At 36.3% G+C, this 24,160-nt stretch overlaps 1 protein-coding gene across 3 annotated transcripts in view; it reads right to left on the bottom strand.

The window, feature by feature from the left end:
- The window catches only part of LOC124118986 (serine-aspartate repeat-containing protein I-like), a 43,798-nt gene that overhangs the window by 13,368 nt on the left and 6,270 nt on the right, over positions 1-24,160 (bottom strand). For all 3 annotated transcript variants that reach the window (XM_048382725.1, XM_048382727.1, XM_048382726.1), the window contains exons 6-8: positions 1,286-1,316; positions 556-632; positions 201-264 (exon numbers count right to left, since the gene is read on the bottom strand). In XM_048382725.1, the coding sequence (XP_048238682.1) occupies positions 201-264; positions 556-632; positions 1,286-1,316 (172 nt within the window). The remainder of the gene's footprint in view (positions 1-200; positions 265-555; positions 633-1,285; positions 1,317-24,160) is intronic.

Raw genomic sequence — 24,160 nt, 5'->3', positions numbered from 1 at the left:
TATCCAAATTGAGGAAATGTACCTTCAGGATACTTATTACTGAGAACAATCAAATGCACACAACATGGTACCACTTTGTACACTTGCTTAATCTGGAAATATGTTGCCCTGGACAAGAGTTTATTTGTAGGATTAATGCAGTTTTCACTGTACAAATAAACATACACAAAGTTAGGCCACTCTTGTTGCAACAAACTTACCTATGTCATCGACATTTTGGTTGCATCCAGTTCCTAAATGTACACAAGGGTTATGCCTTGACTCCTAGAAAATTGAAAACAAGCAGTGTACATATGGAACATGCCACATGCAATAAAATAACAGTACGGAGCACGTATCATTAGGTACGTACATTAAGAACAGCATACAATGAAACATTCAACTTACTGACGGAACAGTGTCGGAACATCTCTATATACTTTGGCGTCTACAAAGATGTCCTGATCTCATGTCCCTTTCTACATTTGACTGTACATTAAACACAATACAAAGTTATGCACCAACAGAAAATTAGCACCCTGACGTAAATGGTACCTTCAGCAGAGCTTGTAATACCTTATTAAGGGAGCCTTTTTCCAGCACCAGTCGATCCTCTATTGTGCTGGCCATATCGTCTCCGGACAGAGGTGGAGCTGTCGAAAATTTTGATCATTATGATATCATATTCTCACGCACAAATCAAATATTACAAGTTAGTGCCTAAACGACGTATCTTTATCAAAACAGAAAGATGACATGAACAAATAACGCTGATTGTTGCTGCTTAACAGTTGTGAGCGGCATTCATTCACGATGCTCGTAGTCTTTACTTGAACTACAAAATAGGAGCATTTAACCCTTTCGTTTGACACACTGTTTTTAAAATATCAAGACCATTAAAGGTATTGGGAAAATATGTAACACATTATAGCCTTATATTGATAATCGTAACTTTCTACATAGACTACATTTCTCCTTGATTCTGTGATTACTTCTGCGATCCAGAACGTCCGTTTGAAACTTACAAACTACCCACATCTTTAAAAAATATAAAGGTGACATATATATCCAAAAAACTATTGATTCTGCTCGACAGTAGTTCAATTCATTCATTCACGATGCTCATAGTCGTTATGTGAGCATGAGGAAAAACGTTTTTAATCCACTGATATTACATTAAGAGGTGTATGAAAACTGATAATGGTAACGTGTGTTAAACTTACATTGCAAGTGTTACAGTCCCATTGAACGTTTTATTTTACTACATAACTTATGTGGTTACTACAAACTTCCGTTTGGAACTTACATCTTCCCCTCATCTCCGAAGTATCTGCAGCCTGAAAAAATATGTTAATACATGCAGGGTAGTACTATATTTTGTATATAAGATGTAATATAAATCCATTATTCTCCCCCGACAAACAATCCTCGTTTTCTGTTCCAAAGTATGACTAATAATTGTAATATGCTCTGCAACTTGCTTTGACATAAACATAAAATAAACATTACACCCTATATAGCCTGCTATACATATATGGAATCTGCCTGATTTCAAACATTTCAAATCTATTTGGAATCAATAATACCGTTTAATTTTCAAGTTAACATTGAAATAGATATTGAAATACTAAACCGCTCTATTTGTTTCATGATTGAGTAACACAAGGGATAATTCCCATATATACAAAATATACAATTTTGTATATTTGGTATATCCAAAACCATACAATTTTGTATATATGGATATATTTTACCACTGCTTCACTGAATTTTTTGAGCTCGTAAGAGGTATTCAGTGGGTTTGAAAACATTACTAATGTTACCGAACAGTATTATTGCACGTGACAATAATACGTTAATACTATTTTCATTATGGCAACTATATTTGGAGTGTTATGAAATAATTTATATTTCGTTATGTTGACAGCATTTTACATAAGAAATAGAACATTTGTGCAGATTTTAGTAACAGATAATGTAAATAATACCACTGTCTTAATTAGATCACGGTTTGAAAAAGCACTGTTTGTATAACGAAAGGCTGCCGCTGTTTTAATTAGGTCGGGGTTAGAAAAGCACTGTTTGTATAACGAAAGGCTGCCGCTGTATAAATTTAATTGGGGTTAGAAAAGCACTGTTTGTATGGGGAAAGGCTGCCCCTGTCTTAACTAAATCAGGGTTAAAAAACACACTGTTTGTGTGGCAGTTACAGGTTTTGTCTAACTGTCAACTAACCAGTAATATACCAGTTGTATATAGTGTATATAATACATAGTGTAGTTAGTATTATTAGTATTAATATTAGCATTAGTTATTTGTGTCAGTATTAGTATATAGTGTAAATAATACATACTGTAGTTAGTATTAGCATTAGTTTAATTATTAATATTAGTATTTAATATTAGTATTTAGTATTAGTATTTAGTATTAGTTTGCAGTATGGGCTTTAGGGATTTTAATGAAGATTTGATACAACACCTTTTAACTTAGTTATGCTTGGGTCAGTCACTACCCTATCAGCTCCTTTGTGTCAGCCAGGGCAAATGTTCTGGTTGAGTGGTTGACCCTATTGTTTTCCTTAGGGTCAGCTTTGCATGCTTTTTAACCCTCACTTGCACCTCAGTCACTACACAGACAAGTCACTGACAGACGACAGCAAGTGGACACCTTTTACAGATTTTGTAAAGTCAAGGTATGTTTCCAATTTAATACGTAAACATATATAAATCTATCTTTTCATAAATATGATTATATAAATAGGTGTACGTTAAATAAGGTATTTGTTATGATGTGTGTGAGATTTAGTCAATGTCTGATTCTCCTGGACAGAGTGTTGTTTGACTATGTTATGAGGCTATTATCATATATGTGTTAAATGTATTGTAAGTGTGTGGACATTTATGATAGTTTTAGGATGTTTAGTAATTTATTGTGTTTTATGGTAGTGCTGTGTTCAGATCTGTAAATATGTATAAACAATAGCACTGATTTGACAATAATGTCCACACGTGCAAGAGCATTGTGTAAGGAAGCTAGTTTTATTGTACATTTAGAATAACTTCCATATTTATAGGTACTTTGATGTCACTGTAGCCCTGACCATGTAGTCGTGACAGGCTAAAGTGTAACCTACACCTAGAGGCCATACTTCTGGTATGTTTACTTATCACCAAATGTAAATATATATTATTATTATTATTATGTTTATCTATTGATCACGTTTTACACCAATAAGAAGTATTTTGATTTGATGTATGCATATACTATATGTATGTATAATGTAATTCTAATGATGTAGCATGTTCGGACGTATACATATCCTCTATATATGTATAAGGTAATCCTAATGAAGTATCATGTTCTCATTTTAATTGTCATAATTTACAAGATTATTATTGAGTGTTATTGTGCATTTCAGGGTGTGAAAGAAAGGGTATACCACTCGTCATCTAATAAACGAATCACACCCGTAGCTGTGTTTTTGACATCATTTATCGATGCACACACATATTCTGCTACAAAATGGAGCCCCCAGTGAGGACCTTGATGATTGAGTGTGGATCTGACGACTACATGTGGGAATGAACAGTGATGGTTTGCCCGGGATGCCATAGTGCTTGAATAGTTGATTAATTCAGCCTTTCACGTTATCTAATATACGTATTGTCATATAGGCCTACGCGTTATCATGTTTATCGTGGCATGATTAGTGACTCTTGATTGTGACATTCGTGAAATATATGTTCGGACTATTCGTTGTAAGTACGTGGAAACGAGATGCTTGGCCACTTTCACAGATCGCGGGATCCCCTTGACGCGCCGTGTTGTCGTGATTTGCAAATATACCGGTGATCACTGATTGTGTTGTTTGTTTAATTTGATCCATTTGAAATATATTTCCTGTTGTTTTCATGCTTTGGTATACCATGGTTTATTATAGTCATGCTGGCATATTCAATCTCAGTTTCAAGTTTAGTGTGAATGAATCTTGTGTTGTGAGGGAGAGTAAATAAATTATTAACTTTCATTCCAAAGAAACATAAACCTAACTTACCCTAAAGTTACGTAAATACTTATACCTTCACCTATATAGGCTAGTAGGTTTCCTTATTGTTTTTTTCTCATTGACAACAGACAGATCACTGAACTGAACAGACAATAGAGCACGTATTAATCACTCACCCTGCATACTAAAATTTGCTATTTAGTGATTTAGTATTGTTTTGGGTCATGTATTTCTAATAGGATTAATGTTTTATGACATTAGTTATTAGTTAGTCAGTGGGGTTGAACTCAATAGGATAGATATCACAGTACAGTATCATATTCATTCAGTATTATTGGTGTTATGTTTAACCTTGTAGTAGTTAGCCATGAAGTAACTTAGCCACATTAAGTAATTAAAGTTACTTATTCCTATACAGTTACTTAGTACTACTAATACCTACCTTACATTGTGTTTCCTTTTCGGGTATCATACAATAAGTACAATGTGTTGCTGTCACATGTATAACTGCATTACACTTCCTCAACCACAAGAGGGTGGTGAGGTGAAGTAATTGCTGTTATTAAGTGACAGTGTAATGTTGTGATAGTTCATTAAGAGGTGGTATTATCGGGTCAGAAAAGGTAACTTTTGAAACTGCTTTCACCTAAACTGTTCTATACATACACTGTACAATGTACTTTGCTGTATAGTTGGACGACAACTATATTTACTTAAACCAATTTAAACCAAAATTAAACCATCTAATCCAATTTAAACCCAAACCGTACACACAAACACACTGTGCGTCAACAAAACGACAGTTGTAACTGTTTTTCAGTGTACGTTTATAGAACGACAGTTGTATCCGTTCTACACTTAGCATGGTTTTCAGTTGGTTTTAGTTGTTGACTCTGATAGTCATTGTGAACAATTCATTCCGAGTCTTGGACGAATATTTATTTATAAGGATGGAACTCACCGGTGATGAATTGAAGAATATTGTCCTGGCTTTCAAGAAGTTAGGTGTTAAACCCAAAGCAGACACCCCAGAGGAATTTGCAACATGGATGAATGAATACTCTGCAGTCAAATCAGAGGGGGAATCCAAGGAGGGAATAGCCCAAGCTACAGCTCCACAGCCACCATCAGGCATGCCTACCTACATGTATCAGAAGTTTCCCAGACTTCCAAATTTCAGCGGTGACAAATCTGGCAAAGACACATCTTATGAAGTCTGGAGATACCATGTAGATTGTCTCATTAACAACAAGGTTTATTCCTCTGAAGCTAAGGACCAAGCTATAAGGGATTCCTTAAAGGGGGAGGCGGCCAAGATTGCCGTTCACATGCAACCAGACGCCGGCACCACTGACTTACTTAGGAAGTTCAAAAGCGTGTTTGGTGTTGTGGAGAGGAGAGAGTGCAGTATGGCACTTTTCTACAGCGCTCGGCAGGAAGAGAAAGAGGATGTATCTGTATGGAGTTGTAGACTCGAGGAACTTCTTTCAAGGGCCATGAGGGATAACTCCATCACGTATGAGACACGGGATGAGATGCTCCATAATATGCTGTGGACTGGGCTTAACCCATCTTTGAAAAATATATCTGGCCACAAATTTGACAGTATCCATAACTTTGTGGACTTACTGGAAGCACTACGTGAAATCGAGGCAGATCAACATAGCGCCACATCAGCTCGCCAACAGAAACAGGCCTGTACCGTCAAGAGAGCCATGGAGTCTGAACCAGAATTGAAGAAGGAAATGTCAGATATGAAGACTATCCTACACCAACTTACACAAGAAAAAATACCCATATATACAAAATATACAATTTTGTATATTTGATATTTCCAAAATATACAATTTTGTATAGTTGGTATTTCCAAAATATACAACTTTGTATATATGGTTAGATTTTACCACTGCTTCATTCAATTTCCTCACCTCTTATAGAATGTTTCACATAATATGTGGTTGCAAAGTTTACTAATGATACCGAACAGTATAATTATTGCATGTGACAATAATGCTTTAATACTATTTTCATTATGACAACTATATGATGTAGACCAGTGTTTGCCCAGCGTAGAGAAATCTGGTTAATCTGTATCACTTAACGAGTGGTGAATAGCTTACTCTGCCCACAGTCGAGAGCAGCACAGTAATTAGTAGTTTAGACCAGGCGAATACACTGGTCACACTTGACTGGTCTGTCTGATGATTCGGTCACCTGCCAAATGGGATGTCTGACAATTGGGTGTGAACCTTACAGAGGAAGTTATTTTATGAATGCGTCACGTGTTTCAAAAGAGATGACCATTATCTAAGTAAAATACTTCTAAGATCATAAAGGACATAACATTTAATAAAGTGAAATTCATTTTCGACAAACTTTAATGAACAATTTTAAAACAGTGCGGGCAAATTCTATTTTCTTAAAGGTTTGGGGGGTTGTAAATCGTCCTGTTTCGATCCAGATCTAAAACTAGCTAAAATGCGACGGTGGTCCCTGTATTTAAAACATAAGGAGCAACAACGTTACGATCATGAAAGTTCTTAATGTATTGCCCTTAACGTTATGTTTATCGTTCCAAAGCTTTGTTCTCCAGCTCAGTTCATCTTTGTTTACGAGAACGTTTTTAATATGGGCAATTTTCTTCTTTCGGGACATTGGAGCAGTCATAATATTCATAACATCATAAATATTAAGATTACAGGCAATTTTAACAACTTTAGTACTCCATGAACTTTTACATAGTAACCATTTTCTTCATCAAAGCGTTTCAAGTACTGTTATTAAATCTTGGGGTAGTCTAAAAACATTAGCATGTAATGTAACAAACGGGGAGGAGAGACCCATGTCTCCATTAGTGGCTATACATGGAGGTACCGTTACTAACACCAAGAAATAATTTACCGGCTCTATTTTGGATTAGATTAACGTTTTATCCTCATATACCAGAGCCATAGAACATTACCGGCTCAACAAGACTTTCATACAGTTTCATAAAAAACATCATAAGACATACACCCAACAGAATAAGACAAAGCAGGGCTGGCAGAATTGTACAACTCTTTCACAGTTTCACATATCTAGATGCTCGTCAACCCGTAGTCCCAGATAACGATATGATTCTACATAGACCAGTGTTTGCCCAGCGTAATGGAATCTGGTTAATCTGTATCACTTAACGAGTGGTGAATAGCTTACTCTGCCCACAGTCGAGAGCAGCACAGTAATTAGTAGTTTAGACCAGGCGAATACACTGGTCACACTTGACTGGTCTGTCTGATGATTCGGTCACCTGCCAAATGGGATATCTGACAATTGGGTGTGAACCTTACAGAGGAAGTTATTTTATGAATGCGTCACGTGTTTCAAAAGAGATGACCATTATCTAAGTAAAATACTTCTAAGATCATAAAGGACATAACATTTAATAAAGTGAAATTCATTTTCGACAAACTTTAATGAACAATTTTAAAACAGTGCGGGCAAATTCTATTTTCTAAAAGGTTTGGGGGGTTGTAAATCGTCCTGTTTCGATCCAGATCTAAAACTAGCTAAAATGCGACGGTGGTCCCTGTATTTAAAACATAAGGAGCAACAACGTTACGATCATGAAAGTTCTTAATGTATTGCCCTTAACGTTATGTTTATCGTTCCAAAGCTTTGTTCTCCAGCTCAGTTCATCTTTGTTTACGAGAACGTTTTTAATATGGGCAATTTTCTTCTTTCGGGACATTGGAGCAGTCATAATATTCATAACATCATAAATATTAAGATTACAGGCAATTTTAACAACTTTAGTACTCCATGAACTTTTACATAGTAACCATTTTCTTCATCAAAGCGTTACAAGTACTGTTATTAAATCTTGGGGTAGTCTAAAAACATTAGCATGTAATGTAACAAACGGGGAGGAGAGACCCATGTCTCCATTAGTGGCTATACTGGAGGTACCGTTACTAACACCAAGAAATAATTACGGGCTCTATTGTGGATTAGATTAATGTTTTATCCTCATATACCAGAGCCATAGATCATTACCGGCTCAACAAGACTTTCATACAGTTTCATAAAAAACATCATAAGACATACACCCAACAGAATAAGACAAAGCATGGCTGGCAGAATTGTACAACTCTTTCACAGTTTCACATATCTAGATGCTCGTCAACCCGTAGTCCCAGATAACGATATGATTCTACATAGACCAGTGTTTGCCCAGCGTAGAGGAATCTGTTTAATCTGGTTAATCTGACTGTTGGAATATTATCTATGCATTATCCTGTCTAAAAATCTAGATATATTTACAATATCATATATGCATTTTTGAATCATTGTATTCCGGAGTGGTCTTCATATAAACTTCTTGACCAATCCCCTTCATGTACATTTTCAGAAAAACATATCATAACATGGGAATACCGTTCGAATTGAGCCTCGCTCAATTTCCCTGTGCGCTGTGATTTTTTATTTATTTTTTTTAAATGAAAATTTTACAGGGACTAGCTGTGCTACCACACATGTTAAACCATTTTTACAGTTTTGTCTAATTTTAGCGATAATGAGTAGAGATAAGATATATGATTTATTACAGTTAGGAGCGACGCTTAGGTGTATGTTGTAACACCATTATCAAGCAAGTGATGTTGTTCATCCACAGATCTTATCCTCTCTCAATACTCCAACTTCTAAATTCCTCGCAAAGAAGATAATGATACTTGTTTTGAATCTTGCCATCGTACAAAATATTCTTCGCACAGTATTCAAGAAACAATGTAATATTAATATCATACTACGCCATCAATATATGTTGTGCAATATTTGAGAGGTTGGCGCCTGTCGGGACGGTGTGAGATGCTAAAACTATTCTTGTATAGTCTAGTATCCTTTGGCTAGTGACAGCTACCACTGTTTATTCCCATTCAAGTTGCTAACGGTGTTTCATCTAAACAGTATTATGGGAACGGAAATTAAAACATTACTTCATTCCTTATGCTACCATTTTTGAATATATGTCCATGAGATTAATCTGTTCATTTTTCCGTATTTTTATTACGGAACTTATAGCTTTGTGTGGCACAAACGATCAAATAGTAAGATGACTACAATTAAAGGGCATTAATAACGAGAGGCTGTTCACATATATGTACATCATATATGTATCATGCGAATCATTTCTGATTTTACTCCACGTAAGAGCTAGAAACGTTACCTACTTCCGGCGCAGCGGTTCTAGATGTTGGCGCTATCTAGATTGGGTCCCTGACACATGCAGCTCTATTTGATGGGTGTATTGTACTTAATAAGCTGAACTTTTATAAATCTATTTTTTGCAAATATATACTGGTCACTCCAACTGTTACTAAATTGTTACTAAAATATATAGGATTGTTGTCTATAACGTGTCCATTCGTATGTCTGTTTTACGTCTGTTCTACTAATTATTGACACTAAGAAACTCGTACAATTTTTTAAATCATTACTAAACGTGTTGTACTTGTCTACATCTGAATTGAAAAGTGGGAGAAAAGTTGCTTACTGTATTTTGCCGCCTTTGATGGTTCTGATGATCAAGATGACAACGTCAAAATCTAAGTGTTCAGGAGTCGATGAGGATTCAGGAGTTTTTGAATTGATGCGGAATCAAGGTTGGGGGTTATTATAGGCCTAATAGTGCACCACGTGATTTATGTCCAGGCCCCCGTGACATGCAGTTGTCATGTGACATGTAATTAACTAATTGAATTGCAAAAACAATTCCGACAGCAAATAACCGCATCCACAACAACAATGGTGGATGCAAAGAAAGAAACCATTTTAAACCCCTTTCTGTATATTTGTATTTGTATTCCTTTCTGAAACTATCATTCTACAAACAGTTGTGTTCACCGCCCATTGTGATACTTCTACTTAAGAAAATAAAAAAGGATGTTTATTTAGTCATTTGACATGCGTTCATTGTAAACAAGGATTAGTGTGAAAGGATTACTAAGTTTGTCATCCAGTATAATGCACTTCCTCGATAAGCATAATTAGAACAGAGTTTGTAATTAGTTATATCCTGACTCCAGTTAACCAAGGCAGCTACATCAGTTGTGATTTATGAATTTGTGGAATCTTAATGAAAATAACGACCGCCTGTCACAAAAATGCAAACGAACATTGAACACGCACAGTTGCAGATTTTCCTTTCGTACATTTGAGGGTGAACGTGAACGAAGCAGTGCAAGATGCTTTACAGCGATTTGTCTACAGAACACATATTGAGCTCAGGCAAGTTTATTAATGATGATATTTTCATCCATTCATAGATATGGCGATCATGAGCGCTGACACTGTATGTATTCGCAATAGAACATTTGGAAGACTAGACACAAATTGAGTCACAATATGACAACATCAAATCAAAGAATTTGTTTAATGCAACAGATTTAAGGCATTGAAATTGTACATTATTAAAAAATACATGAGTGTCGCTACGTCTCATGTCAAATACATCAATGAATTCTTTATAAAAAAAATTAATTTAATATTACTATGAATTTATAGCTAAAATTATGGAGTCTTGCATGTCGAGCCAACAAACTATAGTACATATTATTCACCTTGGAATTTCTGTTTACTGTGCTTGCGGTGGGGTCAACCCTATTCCCAAAATGGACAGTTCCAAATACTACTGCATAAAATATTAATGCCAATTTGGAGAAAATTACCAAATGAATGAATGCAAGTAAAACTTAATCCAGGGAAAAAGTAAACTGTTCAATATCACGTCAAAGTGTGCCCAAGTGCAAAACCTATTCTTAAAATGAAAGGACTTTGGTATTAATATTTCAGTCAGATTATGATATTGGCGAGTTAACGAGGTAAGCCCTATGATTAATTGTCTTAAATACCTTTCTGGTGTCCACCGCCATGAACCATACTCAATCACTCAGATAAATAACCCCTTTTACATAAGTCATGAACAAGCATATATATATTGCCAATATTTTGCTCCCATGTTTTGGATAATTGTACCAAAGAAAAAGAATTAATCCTAGAATGTCTACACATTAATTCATTACGGACGCTGAAATAATGCCGATGAGACGTTAATTTTTACCTCGCCCACTCACTGATTACGGACTATTTGTGGGCCAATAAGAGGTACAAGCCACGTGAAAATGTAGAGTGAGACCAACGTAGCCATTACACCTTTTTACAAGATGGAAAACATCTTTGCTGTTAGTGATTACATATAAAGAAATCTAACCAATTCACAGGCTATACGTTGTAGAACTGAATGCAAGTCATTCCTACCTGATACCATTAATAATTGGAATAGTCACCGGAAAAAGAGGATTATTAAACTTAGACAATGTTATATTCAGTTAAGCCATGATACCAGATTTTGTCACTTTAAACTTCCATCGGCTTAAAAAACTCATCTCAGATAACACATCATGCATGCTCTTGTGGCTGTCACAATGGTACACTGCATTAATTTTTACACATGCCCCAACTACAATATATTTAGAAACGATTCTATTCTAAAGGTTAAGTGAGTTTCTAATCAGTGGTTTATTGGAAACAATTTGAACAGTGCCTAATTTAGCTAGTTTGAAATCGGCCATGTACATCCGACGTTCGGGTGGATTTGCACATATATAATAACTAGTAGTAAGACTTAATACATACTTTGAGACACGTATTAATCATTAAAGAGTTAAATAACTTTTCTTAAGAAACCCCTTTCCATCAACCGCACTGTTGACCTATCTTTTTTGTTCTGTTTTGATGTATTGATGTATTATTTAATACAATATGTATATCTCCCCTCATCCCAATGTTAATAAAAGGAAGCTTGGTGGGGACTTTTGGGATATAGGAAATGAATACAAACTGCCATATTGTCTGAATGTCTTAACAATCACCGGGTGTGACCACGTAGACAGGATATCATTCGGGTTTCTCATAATTACTCCATGAGAATGCTTGGTATTGTAGCTTGGGGATATTAAATGTAAGTTTGTTATCAGAGGAGATTGATAGTGAACTTTTAGTACCAGTTAGATATGATATCTATATGACTTCTTTCTGTTTGACAAAGGATTAAGGGTATATGTGTGGGTAATCTTTCCACGCTGATGAAAGAAAGTCACTCTACTAGTTCATGTAATCTACGTCAAATAAGATCAGAACACATGCATTATTACAACATACTCAGGATACCAATAACAACGAAATGTACAAATTAACAAACATGATCAATATTATTATTACATGTTAATGCCATGTATGTAAATATAGCTATATAAACATATGTTTAATTTTTCAGCTTGTGTGAAGTCGTCCATAAATACAAGAAAACGTATATTTTCCCAAAAATATATTACCCTCAAGAGGGCAATTATATTCATGTTACATTTTTTCAGTCTCTTTTATAATTCGAATGACGTAACATTTATGTTACTTTGATTTTATTAGACCCATGTTGTTGTTACAGACCCAGGGATTGACTAGGTTCATTACATGTCATAAAAGTGCCGGGACATAATATGGTGGCAATACATTCTCTAATTAACACCTGTCACAAAGGGACGGGCAATTTGGGTTTGTCCTCAGGGAATGTGTTATGCAATTTGTGTATTCACGAAGTAACATTCAACAAATTATGTACATGGTCCTGTGATGTAGGATTGATGCATTCGAACTTTTTATAAATAAATGAATTGCATTTTTTTTCTTAACCGTGTGCGAAATACGCATAATGTCGGAAAGCGCAAGTTAAATACTGACTTCATCCCAAAATAAATCACAAACCCTCTTATAATTTGTATATTATTCTGTATTTTAATTATGTAAATCACGTTCCTGTCACTTTTAAAGTAGAATACGTTAGTCACTCAACCAATTCCATTATTATTTTCCCAAAGATCAAAGATTAAAGCAGTTCTCAAGATTTATTTTCCATATCTTTAAAAATACTTAATCTTTACATTGAAACTGCCATCATGATGTATTATTATTATTATTATTATTATTATTATTTTTACTATTATTATTGATGTACATATGGTTTGCACCCAACCATGCTCGTGCCAAATTATACAGCGTCAAGCTTTTAGAGCGCCAACTAAGTTTTCCAAAGTAGAAATTAAGCCAAATGAATATATATCAAGTTTCCTTTTGCTAGAACATATGCATGCTGTTGTGTTTTTTCAAGGTAATCTTCGTTCTCGCATTGATAACAATATTTAAAGAACAAGTATTATAAAATATAATATGGGAATATATTACACACGTTATTTACGCATCCGGTTGCTCATAATACAATTTTCCCCAAGGACTACCGTTTTACAAAACGCGATTTTCCGCGTTTCCGCCGAGATTTCACATTATAACAATGTATATCTACAATGAAACCGACAGCTCAGAACAAACCAAATTCAACACTTTTTAGTAGTGATAAAATAGTTTTCATCCTATGTGCAATCCACTCTGTTGGCATATGTGCACGAGAGCATGTTACAAAACACATCGCGGCCTCCCCTTAAAACAAATCCAAGCTCAAACACTTTCAATACAGAAGTTACCGCCAAAGCAATCGCCCCCGACAGCTAATCCCCTCTGTGCATTTGACCATAAAGTCTACTCACATACCAGACGCCTCAACTGCCCACCCGTCAATATCATTGCAAGGACAGTATGTACTCCCGCTAACAGTGTGGAGTACTAATTAAACATTCCAGTAATGTTACCCGCCACTAAATCATTTTTTTGTAACTTGCTGATACTATTTTGCACATACAAAACATTTATAGAGCAATACATAGCAATTATCCTCCTTTACCAACATATACAAAGAAACACAGTGCTCAACTTAAAACACTTCAATTTGCACACACTGTACATCATAATTATACACAAATACATAATAATTATCTCCCTTTACCAATATATACAAACAAAACAAATTTGGATACACCATATATACAAATTTGTATATTTTGTATATGTCATATATACAAACTTGTATATTTTGTATATATCATCTTTCCAATCTTGTATATCCTTTGGAAATATCATCTTTCCAAAGGATATACAAGCTTGTATATATGGATTTTTTTTGCAGTGAAATTACTACAGACATGGCTGACATGAAAAACCAAAGAGGACAGAGTTGGAGAACATCCCAGGACTATCAACAAGTGCCAAGGGGAGATAACCAGTGGAGGAGTCAACAGCCCTCCAACTATTCTAACCCAAGACCAGAAGGCCATTCTGAATATTCGCCTTATTCACTCATAAGAGCAGGAAGTGAAGCAACTGATCCAGAGTGTTGGCGATGTGGACAGAGAGGCCATTACCAGTATGGATGCCGAGTGAGACTCGAACACAGTCGTCGTGGGAGGACTTTAAACTCATGCAGGCCTATGGGCAGGGGCAAGACATAGGTCCTTCAAGACAGCCCAGGAACAGAGTTCCTGAGGGATTAGTTGGGAATACGAATGAGGTTGATTTATATATGGGAGAAACACAGGTCAGATCATTGTTGGATACAGGAGCATCAGTATCTTTGGTGTCTAGGTCCTTCTACAATTCTCATCTCTCAAGTATTCCTATTGAGCCCTTAGGAGATCTATTGGATATCGAATGCGCGGATGGCGAAACATTACCTTACGATGGTTTCATTGAGGTCAAGGTCAATGCAATAGGTTCTGGTACTAGTGAAGCTATTCCTTGTTTGTTACTGGTGGTACCAGATACACAGTACAATGGGAAAGTGCCTGTGCTATTAGGAACCAATGTGCTTACCCACTTCTTGAAGGATTGCAAGGTACGACATGGTGCCAGATACTTGCAGCATGCCAACCTAATAACGCCTTGGTACATTGCATTTAGAACCATTACCTTGTGTGAGAAGAACTTGGAGAAGAATGACTGGAGACTTGGACTAGTATACAATGCTGAAGGTTCCAGAGTTACCATACCAGCCAACAGCCGTGCGGTACTTAGAGGCCAAGTTACCAAAGGAGTTAGATGTCCAAGAGTTTGTGCCCTTTTACAGCCAACAATCAGTTCATCCATTCCTACGGATTTGGACATAGCCCCTACCATTATTGACTATGACTTCAGTTATCCTGGATACATAGACGTGCATATTGCTAATGTTACCACAGGTACTGTTGTGATACAACCGAGAGCGATTCTTTGTGAACTCAAACCAGTTACTTTACACCATCCGCCCACTGGCAAGCTATTTGAAGGAATTTCATTGACAGAGCAAGTTGAGATTGAACACAGTACCCTCACACCAGAAGAGTTTGAGAGAGGGATACAAGTCATCATGAAGTTTCGTGATATATTCTCAAAAGGTGAAGAGGACATAGGCCATTCAGATGCAGTCAAGCATAGGATAGATCTGGTTGATGATGTCCCCTTTAAACAGCGACACCGGCGTATACCACCTGCCATGTATGATGAAGTCCGGACACACCTTCAACAACTCTTATCTGCTGGAGTGATACGACATTCTCATAGCCCATGGGCATCGAATGTTGTATTAGCACGGAAGAAGTCAGGCCAGCTGAGGATGTGTGTTGACTTCAGACAGCTGAATCGTAAGACCATCAAGGATTCCTATGCTCTTCCCCGGATTGAAGAACTCTTGGATTGTCTCAGAGGGATGAAATATTACAGTGTCCTGGACATGAAGAGTGGTTACCACCAGGTTGAGTTGGAGGAGGACCATAAGCAGCGTACAGCATTCACAGTTGGACCTCTTGGATTCTTTGAATACCATCGTATGCCATTTGGTTTGTGCAATGCACCGGCAACATACCAACGTCTAATGGAACAGTGTCTCGTTGGATTACATCTTGATATATGTTTAATCCATCTTGACGATCTGATTATCTTTTCAAGAACATTTGAGGAACATCTGGAGCGACTGGAACGTGTCCTACAGAGATTGAGGGAATGTGGTTTGAAGCTAGCCCCAAAGAAATGCCAATTCTTCAAAAGACGAGTGAAATATGTGGGATATATAGTATCTGAAGATGGCATTGAGGCAGATCCAGAAAAGATAAACAAGATTCAGGACTGGCCAACACCTTGCACACCAGAAGACGTCAGAAAATTCCTTGGATTTGCTGGTTACTATAGAAAGTTTGTGAGGAACTTTTCCGCAATTGCCAAGCCTCTTTCAGAACTAATGCCAAAGATTCATCGAAAGAAATCTCACATTCCTAAGAAGGAGCAAGTTCAGTGGCAGTGGGGACCGGCTCAAGAGAGTGCCTTTCAAGAACTCAAGACGTGTCTATCTACACCTCCGGTTCTTGGTTATGTGGATTATTCCCTCCCCTTTGAACTGCACACAGATGCCAGCAGTCATGGTCTTGGAGCAGTGCTATACCAGCAACAGAATAGACAGCCAAGAGTGATTGCTTATGCCAGCAGGGGACTTAGCAAGTCGGAGCGCCACTATTCTGCCCACAAGCTTGAGTTTTTGTGCTTGAAATGGTCCATTTGTGAGAAGTTCCATGATTATCTTTATGGACAGAACTTCACTGTACTGACGGATAACAATCCACTCACTTATATCCTCACTAGTGCCAAGCTGGATGCCACTGGACACAGATGGTTAGCTGCCCTTGCTTCGTACAACTTTGACATCAAATACAGAGCAGGAAAAGCCAATGTCGATGCTGACATACTATCTAGGCTGCCAGAGTCCAGTGAAGTAAACGAGAAAGTGGATGTGATTTCTCAAGACTCCGTTCATGCTATTTGTGGCACGATTTTACCTACAAATCTGTTGGAATGTGTTTGTTTTTCAGCAGATGCTTTGCCTGATGAAGAACTAAACATCACTGAAGAAACCTGTTCCATCAATGCTACAGACTGGCGGAGAGCCCAAGCAAGAGATCCAGCTCTAGACATTATTATGACCCATCTTAGGAATCGGACAAGACCACTTTACACAGACTACACTGGAAATACAGAGATGGTTACTTTACTGAAGAGCTTTGACCACTTCAAGCTGAAGAGAGGTGTGCTCTACCGAGTAATCCAAGACAATGGAGAGGTACAGGAACAGTTAGTGCTACCAACAAGATGCCGTAAAGGAGCGCTGCATAGTCTTCATGACAATGTGGGTCACCCTGGTCGAGATCGAACATCTTCATTGATAAAAGCAAGATTCTACTGGCCAGGGATGACAAAGGATATAGAGGGACATGTACAGAATTGTGAACGGTGTACTAGACGCAAGACTACCCCAGGAAGAGCCCCATTAGTGAACATACAAACATCACAACCTCTGGAATTAGTCTGTATGGACTTTTTGACACTGGAACCATCCAAGGGCGGACAACAACATATTCTTGTAGTCACCGATCACTTCACCAGATATGCACAGGCATATCCAACCAGAAATATGACTGCCAAGACCACTGCTGATGTATTCTTTCACAACTTTGTGGTACATTATGGATTACCTGTGCGTATTCATTCAGATCAAGGTGCCAACTTTGAAGGAGCTCTCATGAAAGAACTATGCACATTGACCAACATGCAGAAGTCTCGCACTACGCCCTATCATGCCATGGGTAATGGCATGTGCGAACGGTTTAACAGGACACTTCTCAACATGCTTGGGACACTTGACCCAGAGAGCAAGAAGGACTGGAAGAGCCTGGAAGAGCCACGTTGGGCAAATGTTCTGGTTGAGTGGTTGACCCTATTGTTTTCCTTAGGGTCAGCTTTGCATGCTTTTTAACCCTCACTTGCACCTCAGTCACTACACAGACAAGTCACTGACAGACGACAGCAAGTGGACACATTTTACAGATTTTGTAAAGTCAAGGTATGTTTCCAATTTAATACGTAAACATATATAAATCTATCTTTTCATAAATATGATTATATAAATAGGTGTACGTTAAATAAGGTATTTGTTATGATGTGTGTGAGATTTAGTCAATGTCTGATTCTCCTGGACAGAGTTTTGTTTGACTATGTTATGAGGCTATTATCATATATGTGTTAAATGTATTGTAAGTGTGTGGACATTTATGATAGTTTTAGGATGTTTAGTAATTTATTGTGTTTTATGGTAGTGCTGTGTTCAGATCTGTAAATATGTATAAACAATAGCACTGATTTGACAATAATGTCCACACGTGCAAGAGCATTGTGTAAGGAAGCTAGTTTTATTGTACATTTAGAATAACTTCCATATTTATAGGTACTTTGATGTCACTGTAGCCCTGACCATGTAGTCGTGACAGGCTAAAGTGTAACCTACACCTAGAGGCCATACTTCTGGTATGTTTACTTATCACCACATGTAAATATATATTATCATTATTATTATGTTTATCTATTGATCACGTTTTACACCAATAAGAAGTATTTTGATTTGATGTATGCATATACTATATGTATGTATAATGTAATTCTAATGATGTAGCATGTTCGGACGTATACATATCCTCTATATATGTATAAGGTAATCCTAATGAAGTATCATGTTCTCATTTTAATTGTCATAATTTACAAGATTATTATTGAGTGTTATTGTGCATTTCAGGGTGTGAAAGAAAGGGTATACCACTCGTCATCTAATAAACGAATCACACCCGTAGCTGTGTTTTTGACATCATTTATCGATGCACACACATATGCGAATGACTGACGCTGTCTTAAATAAATCGGGGTTAGAAAAGCACTGTTTGTATAACGATAGGCTGTCGCTGTTTAAACTAGAATAACCAATAAACGGAATAGCAAGAGAGTAGCCTTTTAGCGATTGTCACGATCATTGCAAATGGATACATAAAACATCCATGAATTTAAAATTGTACAAGGAAACACACACATACACACACACACATCTATATATATATATATATAGGAAACACTTTGTTGGAATAAATTCCTATTATATTAGATTCACAGCATTAGTTCTGGAGTTTTCAAAGGAAAATTTAATATATATGTTTCTGTGATTTCATGAAATGGTGATTCTAAATATAAAATATTAGTTGATATTGTTTGAAAATTAGTTGTACACACCGCCTATTGTGATACATCTACTTAAAGGGCAAGTTCACACGGAAATGAACCTATTTTTCTTGTACTTTTTCCACATTAAAAGTGTTAACATAGAAGTGTCATAGACAAAAATATAAAAATATCACAATTAATTAACATATTTTTCGCATTAAAATGATTTATATTTTTCACATTTACCAAGTGTTCTATTTCCACAACAAAAACACCATGGTTTTTGCCCCTTGCAATATGACGTCATTGGCGCCAATTGATAAACATTATGACGTCATCATGCTTTGTTAGAGCCGCTTCACGTGGTGTAGGTCCAGGTGTGTGATTCTAGCGTCTCAGATGCCAGCCAGCATAGTGTTATGCTGAGTCACCACTGCGCCGGAGTGTGTCGTAGGCCATGTTGTTTTACCGCAAACTGGTACTTGATATCTTTTGCGTTGAGAATAGACAGGGACCCAGTTGAATTGGCACCAATTACGTCATAATCTAAGGGGGATAACTCAGGCCTGTTTAGCTCGAAAAACGAAGGCCTCATAACGGCAAATCATTTTCACACTATTGTGAGCTTCCTACGTTCACTGTGAAAAAAATGAGTGTATATTTTCAAACACAGATACTAATTAATTCTAAAATTGCGTTTTGTTTAGAAAAAGAAAGAAAGTGATTTTTGCGAGTACACTTCCCCTTTAAGGATGTTTGTTTAGTCAATTGACATGCGTTCATGGTAAACAAGGATCATTAGTGTGAAAGGATTACTAAGTTTGTCATCCAGTATAATGCACTTCCACGATTAGCATAATTAGAACAGAATTTGTAATTAGTTACATCCGGACTCAAGTTAATCAAGGCAGCTACATCAGTTGAGAGTGTGAGCAACTGGAGAAGAGGCGAGCAACTCAATGTGATTTATGAATTAGTGGAATTTTAATAAATAAACGAGCGCCTGTCTCATAAATGCATCCGAACATTTAACACGCACAATTGCAGATTTCTATGGTACATTTGAGGATGAACGTGAACAAAGCCGTGCAGGATGCCTTACAGCGATTTGTCTTCAGAACACACAGTGAGCTCAGGCGAGTTTATTAATGATGATATTTTTATCCATTCATAGATATGGCGATCATGAGCGCTGACACTATATGTGTTCGCAATAGAACATTTGGAAGACTAGACTCATATTGATTCACTATATGACAACATCAAATCCAGTATTTGTTTAATTCAACAGGTTTTAAGATTCAAAATTGTGCATTATTATAAAATACAATGTGTGTTGCTTCGTCTTCCATGTCAAATACATTAATGATTTTTAAAAAATATAATTTAATATAACTATGACTTTTATATTATAACTAAAATTATGGAGTCTTGCATGTCGAGCCAACAAACTATTGTACATGTTATTCACATTGGAATTTCTGTTTACTGTGTTTACGGTGGGGGCCAGACAATTCCCCAAATGGACAATTCCAAATACTACTGCGTAAAATATTAATGTTGATTTAGAGAAAATTACCAAATGGATGAAAGCAAGTAAAATTGAATCCAGAGAATCCACGTTAAAGTAAAGTCTTCCCAAGTGCCAAACCTAATCTTAAAATGAAAGGAATTAATATTATGACTTTGGGAATAATATTTCAGTCAGATTCTGATATTGACGATAGAGTTAAAAAGGAAATCCCTATGATTAATTGCCTAAAAAGTCTTAGATACCTTTCTGGTGTCCACCGCCGTGAACCATACTCACTCACTCAGTTAAATAACTCCTTTCCCCAAAATCGTTAGAAATTATGAACAAGCAGATAATGCCCATATTGGGGATAATTGTACCAAGAAGAAGAATTAATCCTAGAATATTTACACTAAGATTCATTTCGGACGCTGACATAATGCCGATGAGACGTTAAATTTTAACTCACTCACTCACTCAATACGGACTATACGGACTATTTGTGGGGCGATAAGGGGTACAGGCCACGAGAAAATTTATAGAGAAACTAACACAGTCATTACACCTTTTTACAAGATGGAAAACATCTTTGCTGTTAGTAATTACATTTATAGAAATCGAACCTATATACAGGCTATATGTTGTAGAACAGAATGCTATGCCACGTTATTCCTACCTGATACCATTAATAATTGGAATAGTCAACTGATATAGAGGATTATTAAACTTGGACACTGTTACTTATATACAGTTAAGCCATGATACCAGATTTTGTCTCATAATCCTTTATCGCCTCGGGCTCGGTTGTAGTGATTTAAACTTCCATCGGCTTAAAAGACAATATATTAAGAAACGATTCACCTTTCTATTCTAAAGGCTAAGTGAGTTTATATTCAGTGGTTTATGGGAAACAATTTGTCAATTTAGCTATTTTGAAATCAGACATCCTACATTCGGGTGAATTTGCACTAATGTTATAACTTAGGAATTAATTCATGTTTTAAGACATGTATTCAGTATTAAACAGTTAAATAGCTTTTCTTAGTAATTGAACACCTTTCCATCGACCTCACCAAACTGTTGACCAATCCTTTTTGTTCTGTTTTAATGTATATATGTATTATTAAATATAATTTGTATATAGGAAGCTTGGTGGGGACTTTTGGGATATAAGAAATGAATACAGACTGCCATATGGTCTGAATGTCTTAACAATCACCGGGTGTGACGATGAAGACAGGATATTATTCGGGTTTCTGATTATTACTCCATGAGCATACTGGGTATTGGTGCTTGGGGATATTAAACGTAATAGTTTGTTATCAGAGGAGATTGATAGTGAACTTTTAGTACCAGTTAGATATGATATCTATATGACTTCTCTCTGTTTGACAAAGGATTTAGGATTTATGTATGGGAAATGCATGTAATTATAGCTATATAAACATATGTTTCATTATTCAGTTTGTGTGAAGTCGGTCATAAATACAAGAAACAGTTGATTCTGAAATTCTTTAATCATATACTATTTAGTATATTTTCCCAATATTATATTATCTCCAAAAAGGCAATTATATTCATGTAATATTTTTTCAGTCAATTTTTGGATACGAATTAAGTAACATTTATGCTACTTTGATTTTATAAAACCAATGTTGTTGTTACAGACCAAGGGACCGACTAGGTTTATTACATGTCATAAAAGTGCCGGGACATTATGTGGTGGCAATACATTCTCTAATTAACACCTATCACAAAGGGACGGGCCATTTGGGTTTGTCCTCAGGGAGTGTGTTATGCAATTTGTATATTCACGAAATAAAACAAACTATGTACTTAGTCGGGTGATTTAGGATTGATGCATTTGTACTTCGTCTAAATAAATGAATTATGTTGTTTTCTTAATTGTGTGCGAAATATGCATAATGTCGGAAAGCGTAAGTTAAATCCCCAAATACTGACTTCTTTCCTAAATAAATCACAACCCTCACTTATAATTGTATCACTGTATCACTTTAAATTTTAATGATGTAAATCACGTATCTCTCACTTTTAATGTAGAATACACCAGTCACTCAACCAGTTCCACTATTATTTTCCCAAAAGATCAAAGATTAAAAACAGTTATCAAGATTTAATACCCATATCTTCAGAAATACTTAAACTTAACATTGAAAGTGCCATCTTGATTTATTATTCTGTATTGAATGACATCAGATTTATGCTCCTATACCGCCGCTGGTGTCTTAATTTGCGAGAATTAAACATTTGGTTTGCATCCAACCATGCACGTGCCAAATTACACAGCATCAAGCTTTCAGAGCGCCAAATAAGTTTTCCAAAGTAGAAATTAACCAAAATGAATATTTATCAAGTTTCCTTTTGCTAGAACATATGAATGCTGTTTTTCATGTGGTTATGTGGTTTTTCAAAAAAAATCTTCGTTCCCTCGGTTGTTAACAATATTAAAACAACAAGTACTATAAAATAAAATACGGAAATATATTACATATTATTTACGCATCCGGCTGCTCACAATACTATGCTAGTAAACAATACTAGTGTCCAAGGGTTTGAATACCAATTAGACCAAGCCAGCTCTACAGACACTGACTCTCTCAAAGACAGCAAGGTACATTATACAGTTAATTGAAAACTGTAATCTCAAACATATCTAATGCTACTTCAACACTTTATCATATACTTAGCAGTTGAAAATTCTGTTAAATTGAAATTAATTAATACAGTGACGAGTCTTGCAGGCTATATAATGCAGGCACGGCCCGTTCTGTATCATTCATTCTTTATCTTTCTCACTTTCTTATAAAGGCATAATGATCGATAATCTCTTCTGTTGCAGTGTGAAATGTAAATTTATTGTGAGTAAGGCTAATCCCTTTCTCCAGACATTAATAGATCACTCACCAACAACTGACAAGGGATTACTCCTCGTTAAGTGATACAGTATACTGCAGGTTAACTAGATTAATTAACTAATTAAGGGTTAAATGAGATTGTTTACTTAGATTGTGATGCAATCCGTTTTATGTCGAATTACAAAGAAAGGAATCTTCAAAGAGGCTAAGCATACCCTACACTACCGGTAGCACCTGGCATTCACAAATAGTGTTGTTCTAATACATCAAGCTATAATACTGACACGTTGCTAAAGGGTTATCGGAATAAATTTGAATTTGATTTTCACATATTTTCCTCCTTTGCTCATGAGCATATACATGGATATACATGGATATACATGCATATGCATTATAAATTTGAAATGCAATTGTAAATAAAGTTTTTCTTCAGAAGAGTCGTAACCGAGTCCTCGGGATACGCCATCGCAACCTTCCCGTCCAGAAGAAACAGAGGTACGAGGACACATTAAAGATAGCTCAGTTGATGCCCTCCGAGGAAAGTAACTATGACGAAGACGACATAAAGATTTTTTACAGTACGACCAAAGAACTGCGAGTCGACGGAACTGCAGATGGCGAAGAGGCTCAAAGATGAGACATACATGAAGAAGCTGGACACTACAGCAGCTTTCCCTAAGGCAAGACGTGTCCGTTGACCACCATCCAAAAACCCATTCCCTGACATGAAGAAGGATATGTCTTGGGTCAATACCGAGTATGGAATCCGTAGTACTGGTTTGGTGTGGTGTGGTGTGG

This window comes from Haliotis rufescens, unplaced genomic scaffold, assembly GCF_023055435.1.
Source record: "Haliotis rufescens isolate VD_foot unplaced genomic scaffold, xgHalRufe1.0.p SCAF_41, whole genome shotgun sequence".
Taxonomy (NCBI): Eukaryota; Metazoa; Mollusca; class Gastropoda; order Lepetellida; family Haliotidae; genus Haliotis; species Haliotis rufescens.
The sequence above is the reverse complement of the archived record's forward strand: the minus strand, read 5'-3'. Positions and strand labels throughout refer to the sequence as shown.